Here is a 26,588-nt window from a genome sequence, read left to right as displayed (position 1 = left end):
CTCCCTCCTATTTCCGGGTGAACTGTTTGTCTTTGGGTCTGAATTAGATGGTTTTTATGGTGGTTTTCAACCATCAATATGGGAGCTAGAAAAGAGCAAACAACATCATTACTGCCATTTCCAGCGTAAACAGGGAGGTTACAGCTACTGCTCTAGAGTCACTACCATTGGAATCTATAATAGTTACCCTGCAACATCCTACTAAGCCAATGTACCCTGTTTGTAAGACAACAACTCCTGGACTGAGATGCATGATTTATAGGCTTCTCCTGATTGTCATACACTTGCTGCTTTTGCTGGTGTTCAGTTTAATAGCTGACAGAGCACTCCTGACTTTGAGTAACAGAGCTCAGAGAAACTGCGTGCTGGGCTCTATAGTGACTCTACCTCTGACCCAAAGCGAGGGAGGCTAGATTTATGAAATCCACATGTTTAATACATTTCATTTTGTCCAGGGGATTTGTATCGCTTACCGCAGGATTGTAGGCTTGCAACATTTGGTGTATAGTACCGGTGGTGGTATTGTCTGAGGGGAAAGAAATGCCTAATATTTGTTCCTGTAGATTTGTCTTACGGCATCTCCCACTCCATACATTTCCATAGAGATAGATCTACTACTGTATGTTGCATTGTTGTGCAGACGTGTGCAGTACATGCAGTCATGATACTTCATACATAATCCCCCCTAAAAACCTGCAAAAGAAATGGAAATGGGTAAACACATACAGCGATTGAATATCAGGTGGGTTTTTAAAGGACTGAGGTTGGCCTCAATGTCATATACGACCTGTGTGTATTCATACATAAAGTCAGAAATATGAAACATACAGTCCTGTAGCCTGTTTGCAGCGGAACTCTTCCCATTGGTAAACATATCCTCTGTGGTTTGCAGCTATGGAGACAAAAGAAAGAACACCAAATGGACTGGACCTAAGAATATTTGCTTTTCTGAAGTGTTGGCATAATGTAACAAATAGAAAGCCATGGTTTGTTCTCACCTGTAATTAGGTAACAGTTTTTATAGTTAGTGTTTGCCTTCGTAATGGTGTTTCGATTTAGGTGAGTCTGTGTCATACCCCTCCTATTTGGAGAGCAAACAGGAAGGGAACTATACCTTCCTACCTGCACTGCCTCATGCTGCTGGGCCTTATGAGAGAATAAATGAAAAAGGGTAGGGAGAGAGGGATGGAGAGAAAGTTCACGGCCTGGGTCAGTAACTAGGCAGCGTCACTGCCCAACACAACCAGCTGTGGACTGACAGTCCTCTCTGTGGAAGTGGATGCTTTGTTTACTCCTAGGATGCAGGCTAGTGTACTGTTGACAGATACAGTACCAGACAAAAGTTTGGACACAACTATTCATTCAATGGTTTTTCTTTATTTTTACTATTTTCTACATTGTAGAATAATAGTTAAGACATCAAAACTATGAAATAACATATATGGAATCACGCAGTAACCAAAACACTTCACCTGGAATTATTTTCCAACAGTTTTGAAGGAGTTCCCACATATGCTGAGCACTTGTTGGCTGCTTTTCCTTCACTCTACAGTCCAACTCATCCCAAACCATCTCAATTTGGTTGAAGTCAGGTGATTGTGGAGGCCAGGTCATCAGATGCAGCACTCCATCACTCTCCTTATTGGTCGAATAGCCCTTACACAAGCCTGGATGTGTGTTGGGTCATTGTCCTGTTGAAAAACAAATGATAGTCCCACTAAGCGCAAACCAGATTGGATGGCGTATCACTGCAGAATGCTGTAGTAGCCATGCTGGTTAAGTGTGCCTTGAATTCTAAATAAATCACTGACAGTGTCACCAGCAAAGCACCCCCACAGCATCACACCTCCTCCTCCATGCTTCACTGTGGGAACCACACATGCAGAGATCATCCGTTCACCTACTCTGTGTCTCACAAAGACACGGTGGTTGGAACCAAACATCTCAAATTTGGAGTCATCGGACCAAAGGACAGATGTCCACCAGTCTAATGTCCATTGCTCGTGTTTCTTGGCTCAAGCAAGTCTCTTCTTCTTATTGGTGTCCTTTAGTAGTGGTTTCTTTGCAGCAATTCGACCATGAAGGCTAAAACACACAGTCTCCTCTGAACAGTTGATGTTGAGATGTGTATGTTACTTGAACACTGTGAAGCATTTATTTGGGCTGCAATCTTGGGTGCAGTTAACTCTAATGAACTTATCCTCTACAGCCGAACTAACTCTGGGTCTACCTTTCCTGTGGCGGTCCTCATGAGATCCAGTTTCATCATAGCACTTGATGGTTTTTGCGACTGCACTTGAAGAAACGTTCAAAGTTCTTGACATTTTCTGAGAGACCTTCATGTCTTAAAGTAATGATGGACTGTCGTTTCTCTTTGCTTATTTGAGCGGTTCTTGCCGTAATATGGACTTGGTCTTAAGCCAAACAGGGCTATCTTCTATATACCACCCTTACCTTGTCACAACACAACTGATTGGCTCAAACACATTAAGAAGAAAATAAATCTAGAAATGAACTTTTAAGAAGTGAATTGAAATGCATTCCAGGTGACTACCTCATGAAGCTGGTTGAGAGAATGCAAAGCTGTCATCAAGGCAAAGGTTGGCTACTTTGAAGAATCTAAAATATATTTACATTTGTTTTACACATTTTTGGTTACTACATGATTCCATGTGTTATTTCATAGTTTTGATGTCTTCAATATTATTCTATAATGTAGAAAATAGTACAAATTTAAAAAATAAATAAAAAACTTGAATGAGTAGGTGTGTCCAAACTTTTGACTGGTACTGTATGTGTAGCTAGTGGCGAGTGATAGTCAGAATGTATGAGGGCTCATAATACTGCTGTCATCCAGTGGTGCCATGTTGAAATTAAGCAGTTTACCTGTTTTCGTTCAGGAGAGTCGCAGCAGACAGCTCGGGCTTCCTGTATTTATTGACTTGTTTTACTAGCCTTAAATAGGGCGCTTTTATACGGGCCTGCTCAGTCTTAAGACTCTCTAGACGTTTACATTATTCCTGGCTGAGTTACACACACATATACAAGGGCACGTCCGCAGGCCAGAGCAGGTGTGCGCACTTCACACATGTATGGGAGCCCGGCACATATCCTCAGAAGCACTTTATCATATCGCCATGCACTGTGCAGTGTGTTACAGGCTACACATTAACCATACAGAAATGCTACATAGCTACATATTCTACACTACTATAGTAGTTTGTAGTTTTTTTAGATGATTTTATATTGATTTTAATCAATGATTTTGCCCATGCATTAAATATGCACAAATAAGGAAATATTTGAAGCCCTTTACATGATTTTCTTCAGGATTGTACATTGTAGTTGAATATATATTATTTGCACATGCGTCTGAGTAATAGAAGTAAAGATCTGGAATAGCTCTAAACATCGTCTCTCCCTGGCTAATCTGCACAACTAAGATGTCCAGTATGTTGGGCAATTCATGAGAATGAATATGAACTCCAGTCACAGTGGAAGTGATGATCCCTATCCCAGCCTAAACCCTCAGACAGTATTTACATTCTTTTTTATTTCTGAATAAACCCCTTTTATTTCCCGCTGTGAGGATATTGAAACCTTTTGTAGTGGGGTAATATTTTATATGTGTATATTATACTGTATATACCTCACATGCGACCCGTAATAAGACTATATGCCTATTAAATGAATTATTTGACTCCATAAAGATAATTTAGCAATATGGAGAGACTATAGTTGAGTTACAGGAATTGGAAGGTCGAGAAAGGTCTAAGAATTGTCTATATCAAAGGCCGATATTGAATTACATTGTAAAATGGATGGAATCACATACAAGCCATTAAGCTTAAGTTACATGGCAATACTAGCATCACAAGGCATTCACAATCTAGGCATGAAGATCACAGAGTTACAAAGCAAAGCATAAAAAACATTACAGGCCTACAAGAGAAAAATGTTCCTACAACCTTTCTGCGGAGTGGATAACAGCAGCAAGAGGCAGAACAAAGGCATGTCATTCCATTTATAACATCTAAATGTGTGACTCTTTAAAACCGAAACCAACGAAACCAACCACCATTGACCAATCAAACTAAACCAAGTTACAGTAACCTAATCAGTCAATCTCCACAAGATGTCACAGCATCTAAAGGCTTGTAGTATGGGGGGAGTGAGCACAGTGCAGATAAGGCAGAATTCCTAAAGACACTAAAACCCCTTTGCATAGAGTGGTTTAGAATTACCCTGTACAGTTACAAGTTACCACAGAGATCATACATCCATGGCGATAGCGTCAGAGTTCTCCTCAGGGGACAAGTTTCAGATATGCGGTGCATTCGGAAAGTATTCAGACCACTTTACTTTTTCCACATTTTGTAATGTTACCGTCTCATTCTAAAATGAATTAAATAAAACATTTTCCTCATCAATCAATCAATCAGATGTATTTATAAAGCTCTTTTAATATCAGCCGATGTCACAAAGCGCTATACAGAAACCCAGCCTAAAACTCCAAACAGCAAGCAATGCAGATGTAGAAGCACGGTGGCAGGAAAAACTCCCTAGAAAGGCAGGAACCTAAGAAGAAACCTAGAGAGGAAACAGGCTCTGAGGGGTGGCCAGTCCTCTTCTGGTTGTGCCGAGTGGAGATTATAACAGTACATGGACAAGATGTTCAAACGTTCATAGATGACCAGCAGAGTCAAATAATAATAATCACAGTGGTTGTAGAGGGTGCAACATGTCGGCACCTCCGGAGTAAATGTCAGTTGGCTTTTCATAGCCGATCATTCAGAGTTAGAGACAGCAGGTGCGGTAGAGAGAGAGAGACGAAAACAGCAGGTCCGGGGCAAAGTAGCACGTCCGGTAAACAGGTCAGGGTAGGCAGAACAGTTGAAACTGGAGCAGCAGCAGGTGGACTGGGGACAGCAGGTGGACTGGGGACAGCAAGGAGTCATCAGGCCAGGTAGTCTTGAGGCATGGTCCTAGGGCTCAGGTCCTCCGAGAGAAGAGAGAAAAGAGAGAAAGAGAGAGAGAGTTAGAGGGAGCATACTTAAATTCACACAGGACACCGGATAAGACAGGAGAAATATATCAGACTGATCCTAGCCCCCGACAAACTATTGCAGCATAAATACTGGAGGCTGAGACAGGAAGGGTGTGTTAAAAATAAAAACAGAAATACCTTACTTACATAAGTTTTCAGACTACTATGAGACTCAGAATTGAGCTCAGGTGCATCCTGTTTCTATTGATCATCCTTGAGATGTTTCTAAAACTTGATTGGAGTCCACCTGTGGTAAATAGAATTGATTGGACATGATTTGGAAAGGCACACCCCTTACTATATAAGGTCCCACAGTTGACAGTGCATGCCAGAGCAAAAACCAAGCCAAAGGTTGAAGGAAATGTCCGTAGAGCTCAGAGACAGGATTGTGTCGAGCCATAGATCTGGGGAAGGGTACCAAAACATTTCTGCAGCATTGAACCTCCCCAAGAACACAGTGGCCTCCATCATTTTTAAATAGAAGAAGAACCCAATTGTCACTCTGACAGAGCTCAAGAGTTGCTCTGTGGAGATGGGAGAAACGTACAGAAGGACAACCATCTCTACAGCACTCCACCAATCAGGCCTTTATCATAGAGTGGCCAGACAGAAGCCATTCCCCAATAAAAGGCACGACAGCCCGCTTGGAGTTTGACAAAAGGCACCTAAAGACTCTCAAACCATGAGAAACAAGATTCTCTGATAAAACCAAGATTGAACTCTTTGGCCTGAATGCCAAGCGTCACATCTGTAGGAAATATGGCACCATCCTTTCAGTGAAGTATGGAGGTGGCAGCGTCATGCTGTGGGTATGTTTTTCAGTGGCAGGGACTGGGAGACTAGTCAGGATCGAGGGAAAGATGAACGGAGCTTAGTACAGAGAGATCCTTGATGAAAACCTGCTCCATAGTGCTCAGAACCTTAGACTGGGGCAAAGGTTCACCTTCCGAAAGGACAACGACCCAAAGCACATAGCCAAGACAACGCAGGAGTGGCTTCGGGACAAGTCTCTGAATGTCCTTGAGTGGCCCAGCCAGAGCCCAGACTTGAACCCGATCGAACATCTCTGGAGAGATCTTAAAATAGCTGTGCAGCAACGCTCCCCATCCAACCTGGCAGAGCTTGAGAGGACCTGCAGAGAACAATGGGAGAAACTCCCAAATACAGGTGTGCCAAGCTTGTAGTGTCATACCCATGAAGACTCAAGGCTGTAATCACTGCCAAAGGTGCTTCAACAAAGTACTGAGTAAAGGGTCTGAATACTTATGTAAATGTGATATTTCCTTTAAAAAAAATGTATTTTATAAACTAGCAAAGAAATCTAAAAACCTGTTTTGGCTTTGTCATAATGGGGTATTGTGTGTCGATTGATGAGAGAAAAAAACTATGAAATCCATTTTAGAATAAGGTTGTAAAAGTCAAGGAGCCTGAATACTTCTGAATACTTTGAATGCACTTTATATCAAACATGGATACATTAGCATCACTAACACACATTACAATAGCCAATCCTCTGGATACTGTTGAGATAGAAATATATTTTGGCTCCTTGACGGTGGAAGGGCTGACTGGTCCTTGGACATTGTCTTGTGTTTTGTCTAGTCATTTTGCCACGTGGCCGGAGAGCACATACATTAGGGCCGAGCCTACACTTTCACACAGATGCCATCTTAACCAAAGCTTATAGGTGCCCATTTGTCGAATATCACTAATTAGCCACCACAGGCAAGACAACAACACACTCCAAAATAGAAGGTGTGGAGCCGTTTGCCTGAGAAAGAGGATGTCTTAAGTTCTCTCTGTGGATTTATTGCCAATTAATCCTAATGAATGTAAAAGCAGTGCTTTTCAAAGGGGTATGGGATTTCACAAACACATTATGAAAGTCGATACCATACCTTAACACTTGGGGTTTCTTTGTGCCCAGTTTCTTTGTTCTTGTGTGTGCATGGCAATATACTGTATTTGACCTGGAACCTCATGGTCTGCTTGATGTCTATAGGGATTTTGTACATAGAAAGCGGTGACATGGGGCAATACAGTCTGAAAAGGTCAGCTGGTTGCTTCAAGGAAATTGAGATTAAATGTATGTTTCCACACATCTGTTTTAAAATTCTAGGTTGTCTGGAGGTATTCAACGTTAGCCATTTTAAAAAGGCTCATAGCTACAACCCTTTGCCACTCCATCACTACATTCAACTCAGAGGCCGAGGTGAGTAATGGGCTATATTTTCACACACAAGTGGGCAACAAAAAACACAAAAACAAAATCATTAATTGCCCACATGCAGTAACCAAATGCCATCAAGGGCCCATGCTCTCATTAACCTGGCACCTAATTATCTGCCTCCAGTCTGAGTCGTGACAAGCCCCGGCGTCTGAACCCAATGCTTGTTGTGTCAGCAGTGGGATGCAGCGCTACTGCAGCCAGCCAGCCATCAACCCAGGGCTCCATTAGGTGTGTACCAGACAAAAGCCCCGTGCCGCAAAGGTTCCCTCTGCACGCGTCACTGCAATGTTCCTTCCGTTAATACCTTCCCTTCCAATTAAATCTGCAACTGTTAATTACTGTAATTATGGGAGCGAGCCCCTCGCTCTGTCCCCCCCACCTCCCTCTCTCCCGGTACGTCGAGACAAAATGGCACGGTAGCTGTTGTGCTGCTTCAGTTGTGCGTCTTCTCTGCTCCGGTGAAGCCCTTTGTAAGGAATTGAGTGGGGATAGGGACTTGATTCACTTGATGGGGGTGATGTGGTGGAGACTGCACAGTTCATCATGGATAACTGGGGAAGGAAGTCACAGCCCATGGCCATGTCTCCAGACGAACTAATTAAATGGTGTGTAAAATACACTCCTAGAATAATTGGAAACAAATCATATTTTTTACCTTTTCCATTGGATATTAGACGAGGAGTAGCACCATCATAACACCAACTTTTTTCCCTATAGCAATTTTTGGTTGAAATTATTATTTCAAACGGTTATTCCATTGTGAATCGCTATTATAATAGTCTGTATTAAACCACAGTACCACTTTAGTACTGTCACAGTTCTTGCGATGGATATGATGTGATGTGTTGACTAAAAGTGGAGCTAATTAAAGAGTAGGTTGGCAGCCTTCCTGGTAGTCTCTGTTCTAATGTCCATCCTCTCTGTCCTGCATCTGTCACATGGTGTTGTTGGCACTGTACATCGATCTGACTAGCTCCTCCTCACTGTCACACTACAGACCACCGCAACCTGCAGCATCAGGCACAACAATACGCCAGCAGCCATGATGCTCCTTTTCAGGTACATGAGACTTTGGCTGAACATTCTGTCCCTCCAAATCACAGCCACTATTTACCTTAGGTTATAAACACTGTAAAAAAACAAATGTATATGTGTTCTCATTAGTGAGCATCTCAACATGTCTCACCGCTCAGCAGTATGATGGCTGTCAAAGACACCCATTTCCAACAGTACAGCCTCTGCCTCCACCTGCAATTGGGGCTATATATGTTAGCTCGTCTGGTAAGAGAATGTTAATCTATAATTTGGAGTCATATTCTTCCCTATAAAATGCACTCTTCAGAGGGAAACAGCTCCCTCTTTTTCAGGCAGTGCAGTCTCTCCCGTGGATTCACTGAAACAAATCTAAATGGTGGACTGTCATCTCTCGTGTAGAAATGCCATTGCAAAGAATATTGTGTCTGGCACTGGATCATGGTCTGCTGTATGTTCCCAATGCTGCTTTATGGTTCATGAGCACACACACACACTCTCACACACACACACGCACACACACAAGCTTGCATGCATTCACGCGTGGACTCATGCACAAACACACACAAATGCCTCAAGCCGAAACTATTTATTTGGAGGAATACAGTAAAAACATGGGATTAATGACAGAAGTAGTATTATTTGTTTCACCCTTAGCCTTTAGAGTAATGTATGCATGGCTTCATGCACATTATATTTAGATGAAGTGGTATCTATATGTGCCTGGTTGTCTGTGTGTACAGGACCTGCTGTGTGACCTGGTTTTGTGCAATCTCCATCTTCTAATTAGGGAGCTGCAGAGAAGGCTGCAAAGGAAGGAGCGATTAGTTGCCTTTGGGTATTTCATAACTGGCTTTCAGTGCCACATTTGCATTATGTGCTTGGGGTCTGAATAAAGAATTAGGGTACATTTGCAGTAAATTGAGGCTAGTAGCTAAACAACAAAAGTACATCAGATATGAAATGAAATAAGAGAGGAAAAAGCAGCAGATGCTGTTAGTTATCTTGAAATGCTATAATACTACTTTACTGTAAATCTCATTTTCTTTGTTACTAAATAATTACACTAAGGTACCATTTAAAAAAAAAAGAGGTATTTTTGTATTCTAGGTTTATGTGAGTATTGATGGTAAATGCTTTAACAGGCAGTTACTGATTGGTGCTGATTCTGGGCTGCTAGTGCAGCCCTGTGCTTGAGCCCCATGCTGTATGTGTTCTGTAGGGTTAGTCAGTGTGATGATCTGTAGAGGAGGTCCTGTCCACTCATTTGGCCAGTCTCCCTGACCACTGCGTGCGGCCGCCACAGCCAGGCCTGGTCAGCCATCACTGCGCCACTTGGCCACCTGCCCACTCAAAGTCTGAGAGGGCAACATCCAGAGTGGACACACACACACACACACACACACACACACACACACACACACACACACACACAGCAAGTGACAGTAGGCTTTGTTTACCCAGTGTCCCTCCCTCAGTTGTCTCCCATCCTCTCCCCGTGGTCTGTCATGCCATGTGTCACTTTCCACAAATGTTAGTGCCACAATAGGACAGTGATTAATTTTGGTGTGTTTGGCAAAATGTCTACAAGATGTTTGTTTGGGTTATCTTTTCCCACCCCCTAACCCATCCCCTCTCCCATCTCTCTGATTCGGTGAAGCCCGACCCCCCCCCATTCCATTGTCAAGGACTTTGGGAGAGGACAGCATCATCATCGAAGGACAAAGGCTACCTGAACTGACAAGGATCTTCTTATTTGACCGGAGCCACTTTTTGTCCGTTTTCTTCCCCGCCCCCTGTGCTGTCCGTTTAGAGTGTGCTGGTGGTGTATGATGGGAGAAGTCTTGAACCAGCACCGGGGGGCTGTAACACTTCACTGTCAATGGGCCTTATCACTCACCGCACTGGGAGGAAACACATCATCATGCTAGACAGGGATTCCCCAGTTTAGGGTCCCTTCCCTGCCCTCTATTACTCTGTATTTAATCTATCTGCATGCTCACTTGTTCATCCCCACAGTATCTCTGCCTGCCTCAACTCTAAAGTCAAACCCTCCGCGGTCTACAGTGGATACAACAAGAACTCACATGCTTTGAAGTCTCTTTTATAGAGATGGAATAGTAATGTAAGGTGTGTATCTTTTCCTATTGATGCAGTTTGAAAGAGGGAGCGTGAGCGCGCATTGACAGATGTGCAGGGAACTGTCAAATTCACCGTTTCTGTCTGTGGGGAAATATAATGATTTAGCCCCTGAATTAGACAGAATCCTTTTCAGCTTTTTAATCGTAAGGAAGAAAGTGAAACCAAATGTGGCTAATGCGTGCTAGCTTTCCCTCAGTGTGGTATCAGGTATGGTAATTACCCTACCATTAACATTGGGAATAGCTAATGTGTATTAATGTGTTAATTACTGTACATGCTTGAGAGAGCCCGAAGGCATTCTCCCAGATTCTCTGTGCCATGTGGATGTAGGCCAAGCTTAAAAAAGACTTTAAGGACATCAATGAAATAGAATCTTTATGTTTTATTGGCCAGAACAAAAGATTTCCAATGGTAATTTGATGCACTTCTCTGCTTCTAAAGCGAGAGCCACTAATCTGGAGGCTTTGAAAACGAGATGATATTAAGTCAAAAGAGACATGGAAACAAGTTTGTAGTGACACAGTGTTCTTTGTGTTCTGTTGTTTCTTGTGTGTTGCTTTGGCATTGTGTTCTAATCACATGGTGAGTTAAGATTCAGGGATCTTCACTAATACTCACCCAGAGAGGGGCCACCTCGGTGGGATCTGTTCAGCAGGCTGAGAGGAGAGCCACGGCCTGCCTGTCTCTGTATTGCTTGGGATTGTATCCTGCTCTAAGAGAGATGACCTTTGCAAATATTGACAGAAAATAAATTTGGTTTCGATTAGTTAGCTTTAGGAGACCTTTGTGGATCAATGCAATTAGATGCACAGTGTGTCGATATTCGCTGGGCCTTTTCGCTGGACGCATTGAGTAGGAAAGGAACTGCATGGGGTCAGGGTTAGGTGTATCGAACAGGATATTTTGAAAGCAGTGGAAGTAACAGAGATACAATGTGTTCTTTAAAATACAACAAGGCACACAGTTCACAATCAATTTGCAACACACTATTGTGCAGTTTGTATTTGTTCATGTTTTTATCCCTCTATATAACCAAATGCGGTAGAGAGAAAATAATTAGGTATATAATTAAATATGTGGAACAAATATTCAAACAAAGTAAATGTAAAAAGGGAAAATCATCTCACAAATTAAAATATCTCTCTCTTTTCCTCTGTGATGTACTGAGGTGTTATGGTCTTCTCTCTGTGACAGTGTAGTACTGCAGTATGATCTGGTGGATAACCCTCCTCCAGCCCCTGATCCTGCTCCTCTCCTCAGCAGCTCACATTAACCCAGCAGGGCTCTGCCTTTATGACTCTCCTGCTCACACTTCAGTGATGAGAGTAAACAAACGCTGGGCCAAAGGTCAGCTAAGCCCCCGGAATAAAAGAAGGCACAGGGGGAAATAGGTGGGAGGAAAGGAGAGTGGCCAGAGGCATTGCTCAAATCACTGTCAGAACATCAAGCAGGGGTGATAAACGAGACAATGGCACTAAACCGGAAATGATTGTAAACAGTGGAGGGGAGAGAAAGGCCTGCTTTGTCTTCATGTGTCAGTTGTGTTATTTCATCGGATCAGATATGACATTGAAACATGTAAAAAATAATAAGTAAAACCACACCTCACTGATATGAATGTATTAATCACAATGTTGACTTCCTTTCAATCCTAGAGTAGAAATTAGGTAAACAATATGAACACAGATTTCAATGAGAGAAAAACAGAAATCCAAGGAGAGAGAAATCCAGTAGAAGATGGAAATTCACAGCACTTGGTCTTTTGGCTCGGAGCTGCTCCCTGCTGTATGTTGAGGCAGGTGGAGGGGGGGAAGTGTTTCCAAACCCGTTTGTTATGGATGGGCCTTGATAGCTGCTCTGGCACAAACACACGCTAGTGGGCTGCTGGAGGGGCGGAACAATCTCAGACCAGTGGAGTAATCATTTTTATCCCGCTGATTTCCCAAATAGAAATGGACATGTATGATAAAAATGTCATGGCCACTCCACACGTTAGCTTCCTAATAGGATTGCACGTCACTTCCTAATGTCTCGCTCTGTTTGACCATGCTCTGAATGGACACATTATTGCTCACAGGAACTTTACTGTAATATATGCTGAGACAAGTAGCTCTTTATGGCCTGTGATTATTTGGTTTGAATGAAACCCTGTAAATTCCCCCAGCTGTGCTTCCCCTGGATAAAGAGTGAGTGGAGTAAAAGTGACAACATGGGTTTGGTGTGGAAATGTGCACTGCTGCTCTCAGAGTTCTAGTTAATGTACCTGACATGAAAAACATGCCTAACTACTTACTATCACCTCCATCACAAAGGAAAGTGCGGACTTGAGCTTGTGTCTGCAGCAAAGGGTAGGCAAAGGTACTGCACTGAGCAAACCTGCTCAATCAACCTCCAGATATTACCACCACCAGAGGTACTATACTAATAGCTCAGCATCTTTACAGATATGATGGTGATGGGTTAAAGATATGATGGTGATGGGTTAAAGATATGATGGTGATGGTTTAAAGATATGGGGTGATGGGTTAAAGATATGATGGTGATGGGTTAAAGATATGATGGTGATGGGTTAAAGATATGATGGTGATGGGTTAAAGATATGATGATGGGGTTAAAGATATGATGGTGATGGGTTAAAGATATGATGGTGATGGGGTTAAAGATATGATGGTGATGGTTTAAAGATATGATGGTGATGGTTTAAAGATATGATGATGGGTTAAAGATATGATGATGGGGTTAAAGATATGATGGTGATGGGTTAAAGATATGATGATGGGGTTAAAGATATGATGGTGATGGGGTTAAAGTTGTGATGGTGATGGGGTTAAAGATATGATGGTGATGGGGTTAAAGATATGATGGTGATGGTTTAAAGATATGAGGGTGATGGGTTAAAGATATGATGGTGATGGGGTTAAAGATATGATGGTGATGGGGTTAAAGATATGATGGTGATGGGTTAAAGATATGATGGTGATGGTTTAAAGATATGATGGTGATGGGTTAAAGATATGATGGTGATGGGGTTAAAGATATGATGGTGATGGGTTAAAGATATGATGGTGATGGTTTAAAGATATGATGGTGATGGGGTTAAAGATATGATGGTGATGGGTTAAAGATATGATGGTGATGGGGTTAAAGATATGATGGTGATGGGTTAAAGATATGATGGTGATGGTTTAAAGATATGAGGGTGATGGGTTAAAGATATGATGGTGATGGGGTTAAATATATGATGGTGATGGGTTAAAAATATTATGGTGATGGGGTTGAAGATATTATGGTGATGGGGTTAAAGATATGATGGTGATGGGGTTAAAGATTTTATGGTGATGGGGTTACAGATATGATGGTGATGGGGTTAAAGATATGATGGTAATGGGTTAAAGATGTTATGGGTTAAAGATATCATGGTGATGGGTTAAAGATATCATGGTGATGGGTTAAAGATACGATGGTGATGGGTTAAAGATACGATGGTGATGGTTTAAAGATATGATGGTGATGGGTTAAAGATATGATGGTGATGGGGTTAAAGATATGATGGTGATGGGTTAAAGATATGATGGTGATGGTTTAAAGATATGATGGTGATGGGTTAAAGATATGATGGTGATGGGGTTAAAGATATGATGGTGATGGGTTAAAGATATGATGGTGATGGTTTAAAGATATGATGGTGATGGGGTTAAAGATATGATGGTGATGGGTTAAAGATATGATGGTGATGGGTTAAAGATATGATGGTGATGGGGTTAAAGATATGATGGTGATGGGTTAAAGATATGATGGTGATGGTTTAAAGATATGAGGGTGATGGGTTAAAGATATGATGGTGATGGGGTTAAATATATTATGGTGATGGGTTAAAAATATTATGGTGATGGGGTTGAAGATATTATGGTGATGGGGTTAAAGATATGATGGTGATGGGGTTAAAGATTTTATGGTGATGGGGTTACAGATATGATGGTGATGGGGTTAAAGATATGATGGTAATGGGTTAAAGATGTTATGGGTTAAAGATATCATGGTGATGGGTTAAAGATATCATGGTGATGGGTTAAAGATACGATGGTGATGGGTTAAAGATACGATGGTGATGGTTTAAAGATATGATGGTGATGGGTTAAAGATATGATGGTGATGGGGTTAAAGATATGATGGTGATGGGGTTAAAGATATGATGGTGATGGGTTAAAAATATGATGGTGATGGTTTAAAGATATGAGGGTGGTGGATTAAAGATATGAGGGTGATGGGGTTAAAGATATGATGGTGATGGGTTAAAGATATGATGGTGATGGGTTAAAGATATGATGGTGATGGGGTTAAAGATATGATGGTGATGGGGTTAAAGATATGATGGTGATGGCGGTTAAAGATATGATGGTGATGGGTTAAAGATATGATGGTGATGGTTTAAAGATATGATGATGGGTTAAAGATATGATGATGGGGTTAAAGATATGATGGTGATGGGTTAAAGATATGATGATGGGGTTAAAGATATGATGGTGATGGGGTTAAAGTTATGATGGTGATGGGGTTAAAGATATGATGGTGATGGGGTTAAAGATATGATGGTGATGGTTTAAAGATATGGGGTGATGGGTTAAAGATATGATGGTGATGGGTTAAAGATATGATGGTGATGGGTTAAAGATATGATGGTGATGGGTTAAAGATATGATGATGGGGTTAAAGATATGATGGTGATGGGGTTAAAGATATGATGGTGATGGGTTAAAGATATTATGGTGATGGTTTTAAAGTTATGATGGTGATGGGGTTAAAGATATGATGGTGATGGGGTAGCTCTTTATGGCCTGTGATTATTTGGTTTGAATGAAACCCTGTAAATTCCCCCAGCTGTGCTTCCCCTGGATAAAGAGTGAGTGGAGTAAAAGTGACAACATGGGTTTGGTGTGGAAATGTGCACTGCTGCTCTCAGAGTTCTAGTTAATGTACCTGACATGAAAAACATGCCTAACTACTTACTATCACCTCCATCACAAAGGAAAGTGCGGACTTGAGCTTGTGTCTGCAGCAAAGGGTAGGCAAAGGTACTGCACTGAGCAAACCTGCTCAATCAACCTCCAGATATTACCACCACCAGAGGTACTATACTAATAGCTCAGCATCTTTACAGATATGATGGTGATGGGTTAAAGATATGATGGTGATGGGTTAAAGATATGATGGTGATGGTTTAAAGATATGGGGTGATGGGTTAAAGATATGATGGTGATGGGTTAAAGATATGATGGTGATGGGTTAAAGATATGATGGTGATGGGTTAAAGATATGATGATGGGGTTAAAGATATGATGCTGATGGGGTTAAAGATATGATGGTGATGGGTTAAAGATATTATGGTGATGGCTTAAAGATATGATGGTGATGGGGTTAAAAATATGATGGTGATGGGTTTAAAGATATGATGGTGATGGGTTAAAGATATGATGGTGATGGTTTAAAGATATGGGGTGATGGGTTAAAGATATGATGGTGATGGGTTGAAGATATGATGGTGATGGGTTAAAGATATGATGGTGATGGGTTAAAGATATGATGATGGGGTTAAAGATATGATGGTGATGGGGTTAAAGATATGATGGTGATGGGTTAAAGATATTATGGTGATGGTTTTAAAGTTATGATGGTGATGGGGTTAAAGATATGATGGTGATGGGGTTAAAGATATGATGGTGATGGGTTAAAGATATGATGGTGATGGGGTTAAAGATATGATGGTGATGGTTTAAAGATATGATGATGGGTTAAAGATATGATGATGGGGTTAAAGATATGATGGTGATGGGTTAAAGATATGATGATGGGGTTAAAGATATGATGGTGATGGGGTTAAAGTTATGATGGTGATGGGGTTAAAGATACGATGGTGATGGGTTAAAGATACGATGGTGATGGTTTAAAGATATGATGGTGATGGGTTAAAGATATGATGGTGATGGGGTTAAAGATATGATGGTGATGGGGTTAAAGATATGATGGTGATGGGTTAAAAATATGATGGTGATGGTTTAAAGATATGATGGTGATGGGGTTAAAGATATGATGGTGATGGGTTAAAGATATGATGGTGATGGGGTTAAAGATATGATGGTGATGGGTTAAAGATATGATGGTGATGGTTTAAAGATATGAGGGTGATGGGTTAAAGATATGATGGTGATGGGGTTAAATATATGATGGTGATGGGTTAAAAATATTATGGTGATGGGGTTGAAGATATTATGGTGATGGGGTTAAAGATTTTATGGTGATGGGGTTACAGATATGATGGTGATGGGGTTAAAGATATGATGGTAATGGGTTAAAGATGTTATGGGTTAAAGATATCATGGTGATGGGTTAAAGATATCATGGTGATGGGTTAAAGATACGATGGTGATGGGTTAAAGATACGATGGTGATGGTTTAAAGATATGATGGTGATGGGTTAAAGATATGATGGTGATGGGGTTAAAGATATGATGGTGATGGGGTTAAAGATATGATGGTGATGGGTTAAAAATATGATGGTGATGGTTTAAAGATATGAGGGTGGTGGATTAAAGATATGAGGGTGATGGGGTTAAAGATATGATGGTGATGGGTTAAAGATATGATGGTGATGGGTTAAAGATATGATGGTGATGGGGTTAAAGATATGATGGTGATGGGGTTAAAGATATGATGGTGATGGCGGTTAAAGATATGATGGTGATGGGTTAAAGATATGATGGTGATGGTTTAAAGATATGATGATGGGTTAAAGATATGATGATGGGGTTAAAGATATGATGGTGATGGGTTAAAGATATGATGATGGGGTTAAAGATATGATGGTGATGGGGTTAAAGTTATGATGGTGATGGGGTTAAAGATATGATGGTGATGGGGTTAAAGATATGATGGTGATGGTTTAAAGATATGGGGTGATGGGTTAAAGATATGATGGTGATGGGTTAAAGATATGATGGTGATGGGTTAAAGATATGATGGTGATGGGTTAAAGATATGATGATGGGGTTAAAGATATGATGGTGATGGGGTTAAAGATATGATGGTGATGGGTTAAAGATATTATGGTGATGGTTTTAAAGTTATGATGGTGATGGGGTTAAAGATATGATGGTGATGGGGTAGCTCTTTATGGCCTGTGATTATTTGGTTTGAATGAAACCCTGTAAATTCCCCCAGCTGTGCTTCCCCTGGATAAAGAGTGAGTGGAGTAAAAGTGACAACATGGGTTTGGTGTGGAAATGTGCACTGCTGCTCTCAGAGTTCTAGTTAATGTACCTGACATGAAAAACATGCCTAACTACTTACTATCACCTCCATCACAAAGGAAAGTGCGGACTTGAGCTTGTGTCTGCAGCAAAGGGTAGGCAAAGGTACTGCACTGAGCAAACCTGCTCAATCAACCTCCAGATATTACCACCACCAGAGGTACTATACTAATAGCTCAGCATCTTTACAGATATGATGGTGATGGGTTAAAGATATGATGGTGATGGGTTAAAGATATGATGGTGATGGTTTAAAGATATGGGGTGATGGGTTAAAGATATGATGGTGATGGGTTAAAGATATGATGGTGATGGGTTAAAGATATGATGGTGATGGGTTAAAGATATGATGATGGGGTTAAAGATATGATGCTGATGGGGTTAAAGATATGATGGTGATGGGTTAAAGATATTATGGTGATGGCTTAAAGATATGATGGTGATGGGGTTAAAAATATGATGGTGATGGGTTTAAAGATATGATGGTGATGGGTTAAAGATATGATGGTGATGGTTTAAAGATATGGGGTGATGGGTTAAAGATATGATGGTGATGGGTTGAAGATATGATGGTGATGGGTTAAAGATATGATGGTGATGGGTTAAAGATATGATGATGGGGTTAAAGATATGATGGTGATGGGGTTAAAGATATGATGGTGATGGGTTAAAGATATTATGGTGATGGTTTTAAAGTTCGATGGTGATGGGGTTAAAGATATGATGGTGATGGGGTTAAAGATATGATGGTGATGGGTTAAAGATATGATGGTGATGGGGTTAAAGATATGATGGTGATGGTTTAAAGATATGATGGTGATGGTTTAAAGATATGATGATGGGTTAAAGATATGATGATGGGGTTAAAGATATGATGGTGATGGGTTAAAGATATGATGATGGGGTTAAAGATATGATGGTGATGGGGTTAAAGTTATGATGGTGATGGGGTTAAAGATATGATGGTGATGGGGTTAAAGATATGATGGTGATGGTTTAAAGATATGAGGGTGATGGGTTAAAGATATGATGGTGATGGGGTTAAAGATATGATGGTGATGGGGTTAAAGATATGATGGTGATGGGTTAAAGATATGATGGTGACGGTTTAAAGATATGATGGTGATGGGTTAAAGATATGATGGTGATGGGGTTAAAGATATGATGGTGATGGGTTAAAGATATGATGGTGATGGTTTAAAGATATGATGGTGATGGGGTTAAAGATATGATGGTGATGGGTTAAAGATATGATGGTGATGGGGTTAAAGATATGATGGTGATGGGTTAAAGATATGATGGTGATGGTTTAAAGATATGAGGGTGATGGGTTAAAGATATGATGGTGATGGGGTTAAATATATGATGGTGATGGGTTAAAAATATTATGGTGATGGGGTTGAAGATATTATGGTGATGGGGTTAAAGATATGATGGTGATGGGGTTAAAGATTTTATGGTGATGGGGTTACAGATATGATGGTGATGGGGTTAAAGATATGATGGTAATGGGTTAAAGATGTTATGGGTTAAAGATATCATGGTGATGGGTTAAAGATATCATGGTGATGGGTTAAAGATACGATGGTGATGGGTTAAAGATATGATGGTGATGGTTTAAAGATATGATGGTGATGGGTTAAAGATATGATGGTGATGGGTTAAAGATATGATGGTGATAGGTTAAGATATGATGGTGATGGATTAAAGATATGATGGTGATGGGGTTAAAGATATGGGGGTGATGTGTTAAAGATATGATGATGGGTTAAAGATATGATGGTGATAGGTTAAGATATGATGGTGATGGGGTTAAAGATATGATGGTGGTTTAAAGATATGATGGTGATGGGTTAAAGGTATGAGGGTGATGGGGTTAAAGATATGATGGTGATGGGTTAAAGATATGATGGTGATGGGGTTAAATATATGATGGTGATGGGGTTAAAGATATGATGGTGATGGGGTTAAAGATATGATGGTGATGGGGTTAAAGATAGGATGGTTATGGGTTAAAGATATGATGGTGATGGGTTAAAGATTTGATGGTGATGGGGTTAAAGATATGATGGTGATGGGGTTAAAGATATGATGGTGATGGGGTTAAAGATATGATGGTGATGGGTTAAAGATATGATGGTGATGGGTTAAAGATATGATGGTGATGGGGTTAAAGATATTATGGGAATAGATAAAGTTAGTGGAGTAATGGCATTTTGGGGGATTTGGTTTGGCATGCCTGATGCTACAACTCTTCCAGCATCAATGTGTCCAACACAAATGGCCACATGCATCCTTTAACACCATTACAACTACAAGACAAACATCCAGCCAATAGATCCACAGATAGACACAAATTTGTCTTGCAGTAGCATCTCCACATCTGAGACACACACCAATGTCGATGGGGATTGTTAATGGGGTATGTAATGAGAGAGGCGATAGTATGTTACTTTAAATATCCATATAGTATGGTGTGCTGGGTCACAGTCAGTGCCTGGTAGAGCCCCTTTCTGATTGCTAGGCTACTGCCTCACACAATAGAACGACTAATCTTCGTATTTAAAATTCAAGGGCTCACCATATCTTAATGAAGCCTTAAGAAACTGTTAAATCCCTACATCTCTGGCAGATTATTGAATAGAGATAACCCTGGTAATCATAACATCTAAGTGGGCACTCAGTGTTTACTGCAGATTGGGTGCCCTTTTTATTAATTTATTGGACTGAATAATGGAGATTTATTTGGCTGGTAATTCTGACTGGCTGCAGTCTTTTTTTCATTGTAGCCGTCATGACAACATTCTCTATGCATGCAGGTGTACTCCTATGCTGACTGATGGCTAATTAGGATTGAAATATATAGGAAAGAATGAAAAGAGAAAAGGAAACAGCAGATCCCGATAACAATAGCGAAAGTCAGCGCTCAATGATTTGTTTGTGTGTATGTGCGCGCGTGTTTGTGCGTGCGTGGTTGCTTGCGAGCCCTGAGGTATCTTAGAGTTGCACAGTAATCAAGTGCACAATTAGAAGAGAAAAAAGGAAAATATTGTCTATGAGTAGTTGTAAATGAAGTAGAATAATGCTAAATATGGTAATGTTAAGAATGTGGAAGAACCCTGGCTCTGTTGTTAATCACAGAAAACCAACAGACAGTTGTGATTTCAGGCTTTGCATCATGCAGAAAAGGCAGACACATGCTTGAGGTTTATTCCTCTGTTTAGCATCCTTTCGGAGAATAGAAGTGCCACCTCGCAGTTGAGCATTTGTCAGTTTATGGATGTTGCTGTCATGTAAGCCTCCCTGTACACACAGTGTGCAGTGCAGTGTGTAGATAAAATAAGGCAGGCCCGGGCTTTAGGCGACAGGAACACAGCACGTACACAGGAGGTACCCAATCCATTCCCACAGGGGATTACCCGCACTGCACTTTGGCTATATGACAGACATCCAGGGAAAGGTACCTATAGAAAATAATTGTGGCTTTAGCGGCTCACTGCTCAGGATACTGTACAAGACAATACTTGTGAGGCTGGCACTGCATAATCTGAGCTGTTGTATGTTTTTTACCCTCATGGAAATCAGCCAGTCAGCCATGGAGGAGTCAGTTTAAGAGTGTGTCTAGGTGTGGTTCTTGGTGAGTCCATCAAACCCACCCTCTGGTATAGAATGAACACTAAACATATCACAAATTATTATTCAGTTACCATGGAGGTTCTGCCCTATCAAACAAAAGAACAGTATCAAAACTACTTTGTGTCTGTGTCATGTCTGGAGGTCTGGACGTCCTCATGTCTAACTGTCACTCTCTCTCTCTGATGTCTCTCAGGCCTCAGCATCCGTGGTGCCCAGGAGGAGGACCCTCCCGACCCCCAGCTCATGCGTCTGGACAACATGCTGCTGGCGGAGGGCGTGTCAGGACCAGAGAAAGGGGGTGGATCCGCCTCTGCCGCCGCTGCAGCCGCAGCTTCGGGAGGGGCCTCAGACAACTCCATCGAACACTCAGACTACAGAGCCAAACTCACCCAGATCAGACAGATCTACCACACAGAGCTGGAGAAATACGAACAGGTTGGTGTGAGTCACACCTTTAACCAGCTTCACATCACACCTTTAACCAGCTTCACATCACACCTTTAACCAGCTTCACATCACACCTTTAACCAGCTTCACATCACACCTTTAACCAGCTTTACATCACACCTTTATCCAGCTTCACATCACACCTTTAACCAGCTTCACATCACACCTTTAACCAGCTTCACATCACACCTTTAAGCTTCATAGACGTATTATTAGAGTACAAAACCAGGAACAAAATATTTGTTGTAATATTGGAAACGTACATATTTTGTGGTTCGTTAACTAAGTCTAAGTTAACTAAGTTTCAGGAGTAGTGTAGACTAAGTTAACTAACTCTCTGGAGTTATGTGGTCTAAGTCTAAGTTAACTACGTCTGGGAAGTAGTGTCATCTAAGTCTACGTTAAGTCTGAGTTATGTAGTCTAAAAAGTCTGGGGTGTAGTGTCATCTAAGTCTACGTTAACTAACTCTGGGGAGTAGTCTTAGTAAGTTAACTAAGTCTGGGGAGTAGTGTCTAAGTTTAAAAAATATATATATATATATAATTTATAATATTTTTTTTTAACCTCTTTTTCATGGTATCCAATTGGTAGTTATAGTCTTGTCCCATCACTGCAACTCCTGTACGGACTCGGGAGAGGCGAAGGTCAAGAGCAGTGTGTCCTCCGAAACACAACCCAACTGAGCCGCACTGCTTCTCGACATAATGCTCGCTTAACCTGGAAGCCAGCCGCACCAATGTGTTGGAGGAAACACCGTACACCTGGTGACCGTGTCAGCGTGCATTGCGCCCGTCCTGCCACAGGAGTAAATAGAGCACGATGGTACAAGAACATCCCTGCCAGCCAAACCCTCCCCTAACCCAGACGACGCTGGGCCAATTGTGCACCCATGGGTTTCCCGGTCGCGGCCGGCTACGACAGAGCCTGGACTCAAACCAGGATCTCTAGTGGCACAGCTAGCACTGCAATGCAGTGCCTCAGACCACTGCGTTACTCGGGAGGCCCAGTGTAGTCTAAGTTAACTAAGTCTGGGGATTAGTGTCATCTACAGTGGGGCAAAAAAGTATTTAGTCAGCCACCAATTGTGCAAGTTCTCCCACTTAAAAAGATGAGAGAGGCCTATAATTTTCATCATAGGTACACCTCAACTATGACAGACAAAATGAGAAAAGAAATCCAGAAAATCACATTGTAGGATTTTTTATGAATTTGTTTGCAAATTATGGTGGAAAATAAGTATTTGGTCACCTACAAAAGTTTATCTCAATACTTTGTTGTATACCCTTTGTTGGCAATGACAGAGGTCAAACTTTTTCTGTAAGTCTTCACAATGATTTCACACACTGTTACTAGTATTTTGGCCCATTCCTCCATGCTGATCTCCTCTAGTGCAGTGATGTTTTGGGGCTGTTGCTGGGCAACACGGACTTTCAACTCCCTCCAAAGATTTTCTGTGGGGTTGAGATCTGGAGACCTTGAAATGCTTCTTACGAAGCCACTCCTTCGTTGCCCGGGCGGTGTGTTTGGGATCATTGTCATGCTGAAAGACCCAGCCACGTTTCATCTTCAATGCCCTTGCTGATGGAAGGAGGTTTTCACTCAAAATCTCACGATACATGGCCCCATTCATTCTTTCCTTTACACGGATCAGTCGTCCTGGTCCCTTTGCAGAAAAACAGCCCCAAAGCATGATGTTTCCACCCCCATGCTTCACAGTAGGTATGGTGTTCTTTGGATGCAACTCAGCATTCTTTGTCCTCCAAACACGACGAGTTGAGTTTTTACCAAAAAGTTATATTTTAGATCATCCAAATGCTCTCTAGCAAACTTCAGACAGGCCTGGACATGTACTGGTTTAAGCAGGGGGACACGTCTTGCACTGCAGGATTTGAGTCCTTGGCGGCGTAGTGTGCTACTGATGGTAGGCGTTGTTACTTTGGTCCCAGCTCTCTGCAGGTCATTCACTAGGTCCCCCCGTGTGGTTCTGGGATTTTTGCTCACCGTTCTTGTGATAATTTTGACCCCACGGGGTGAGATCTTGCGTGGAGCCCCAGATCGAGGGAGATTATCAGTGGTCTTGTATGTCTTCCATTTCCTAATAATTGCTCCCACAGTTGATTTCTTCAAACCAAGCTGCTTACCTATTGCAGATTCAGTCTTCCCAGCCTGGTGCAGGTCTACAATTTTGTTTCTGGTGTCCTTTGACAGCTCTTTGGTCTTGGCCATAGTGGAGTTTGGAGTGTGACTGTTTGAGGTTGTGGACAGGTGTCTTTTATACTGATAACAAGTTCAAACAGGTTCCATTAATACAGGTAATGAGTGGAGGACAGAGGAGCCTCTTAAAGAAGAAGTTACAGGTCTGTGAGAGCCAGAAATCTTGCTTGTTTGTAGGTGACCAAATACTTATTTTCCACCATAATTTGCAAATTAATTAATAAAAAATCCTACAATGTGATTTTCTGGATTTATTTTCCTCATTTTGTCTGTCATAGTTGAAGTGTACCTACGATGAAAATTACAGGCCTCTCTCATCTTGCACAATTGGTGGCTGACTAAATACTTTTTTGCCCCACTGTAAGTCTAAGGTAACTAGGTTAACTAAGTCTGGGGAGTTATGTAGTCTAAGTCTAAGTTAACTAAGTCTGGGAAGTAGTGTAGTCTAAGTAATGTAGTCGTCTCAGTAAAATGAGAATATGATCAACTCGTTCAGGTGCCTTGTTGAGCTTCAGCAATAAAACAGACACATTATAAGAGAAAATGAAAGGTGGAACACTGATGCCTCAGCAGTGCAGCGAGGTGAATTAGACTAATTTACTCCCGGCACTCTGAGAGGAGAGGAGTGAGGGAGAGGAGGGAGGGGAGAAGAGGACACACAACACTTTGCCTGGAGTGAATGCATCTTTCTTAGGGGTGTTTCCAGGTTTTAATTATCTAAATGTAAATACTTAACGAATTTTACTCAGAGTAATGAGCTAAAGTGTGCACTACGTAAATGAGTTATTCTAATTAATCATGTATGAACTACTGGTTTAACGAAAAGCTGTTTAAATTCTCTCTGTGCTGGGCCAAAGCCAAATTGCAAATCGGCATTTGCATTTATAGATGACTTCACCAACTAAGTAATTGAAGTGCTCAGCAGTCGTATAAATACTGGGCTGTGTTTTTAAAAAGCACGATCAGTGAAGATACTTTTAACTAAGGGAGAAGGCTAATAAACACATTCAGCTACTGAAAGTTGTTCCTAACCAAAGGATACTAGCCAGGAGGGTACTAACAGGGCTGGGTTGGGCTCTGTGATTTCTCTTCAGGCGTGTAACGAGTTCACCACCCATGTGATGAACCTGCTGAGGGAGCAGTCCCGCACGCGACCCATCTCTCCCAAAGAGATAGAACGCATGGTTGGCATCATCCACCGCAAATTCAGCTCCATCCAGATGCAGCTCAAGCAGAGCACCTGTGAGGCCGTCATGATCCTGCGCTCTAGATTCCTTGATGCCAGGTCAGTGTGTATATATGACGTGCATGTGTGTTACTGTGTGTCCATGTGTTCCAAAACCTTTCTTAGACCGTGACCCACAAAATAAATGTTTTCTAGACCCACAAAATCAATGTTTTCTAGACCCACAAAATCAATGTTTCTAGACCCACAAAACCAATGTTTCTAGACCCACAAAACCAATGTTTCTAGACCCACAAAACCAATGTTTATATCCTGGAGCATACAGTAGGAAGGCACTCAGAGACAGAACTATATGGAGACATATGATCGTAATAACAACACTTCCTATAAAATGTACTTCTATATCTGCGAAAAACTGAATCAACAACATACAGCGCCAAACAGTACACTGCAAATATTCATAGATGATCTTGCCATAAAGCGCACGTGTTATGTGTTATAGCCACCTTTCAAGATAATCATCCGCTATAACCTGAAAGCATTTTAGATTAAATGAAGTGGGAACAAAGTCATATGTAATCAGCAGGTGTTCTGGATTACTGTAATCACAAACCGTTTGTGGAGTGGAGCTCTAAGGAGAGTGGGAGGAAGCAGAAACCAAGCAGAAGCACATTTGCTGCCCATTGCTTGTGTGAAGTGCAGTAAACAAGGCAAAATAAGCAGCAAATGCTAAATAACATGATAAGTAGTTCCCTGGGGGGTAGAAGGGGACCCAGATCTAGTTAGAGTTGGTTTGTCCCCACTGGAGTTCCCTGTTGTGGAGTGGAGCTCTAAGGAGAGTGGGAGGAAGCAGAAACCAAGCAGATGCACAGTTGCTGCCCATTTGCTTGTGTGAAGTGTATTAAACAAGGTAAAATAAGCAGCAAATACTCAATAACATGATAAGTAGTTCCCTGGGGGGTAGAAGGGGACCCAGATCTAGTTAGAGGGGATTTTTTCCCACTGGAGTTCCCTGGGACTGTGGCATTCCAGGAACAATGCTCAGCTGGGCATGTCTTGATTTCTATAATGTACCGAGATGCAACTGGGCCTAGCACTCCATCACCAAGCCTGTCCATCTGCTGTGCTAAACACTACACATTACATGCTTGGCCTGGAGATCAGAGACCAACAGACCAAATTAAGCAATGTATGTGTTTGTGTGTTTCTGTGTGTGTTTGCGGGTTTAGCGGTTGGAGGATGGCTTGGTGTGTGTTGATGAGGATGGTGCTGAAAGGAGGACACAATATTCCGCTCCTGAGACCCCCATTCCTCATTATTTTCACCATTTATGTTTGAGATTGATTGTG

General features: G+C 41.5%; 1 protein-coding gene across 6 annotated transcripts in view; it reads left to right on the top strand.

Annotated features, from left to right (window-relative positions):
- Positions 1 to 26,588, top strand: part of pbx3b (pre-B-cell leukemia homeobox 3b) — a 95,102-nt gene that overhangs the window by 50,487 nt on the left and 18,027 nt on the right. For all 6 annotated transcript variants that reach the window (XM_029637691.2, XM_029637690.2, XM_029637695.2 and 3 more), the window contains exons 3-4: positions 21,585 to 21,826; positions 25,148 to 25,338. In XM_029637691.2, the coding sequence (XP_029493551.1) occupies positions 21,585 to 21,826; positions 25,148 to 25,338 (433 nt within the window). The remainder of the gene's footprint in view (positions 1 to 21,584; positions 21,827 to 25,147; positions 25,339 to 26,588) is intronic.

Source organism: Oncorhynchus nerka, linkage group LG27, assembly GCF_034236695.1.
Source record: "Oncorhynchus nerka isolate Pitt River linkage group LG27, Oner_Uvic_2.0, whole genome shotgun sequence".
NCBI classification, from domain to species: Eukaryota; Metazoa; Chordata; class Actinopteri; order Salmoniformes; family Salmonidae; genus Oncorhynchus; species Oncorhynchus nerka.
Note: the sequence above shows the minus strand (reverse complement) of the source record. Positions and strands in the feature narration are given on the sequence as shown.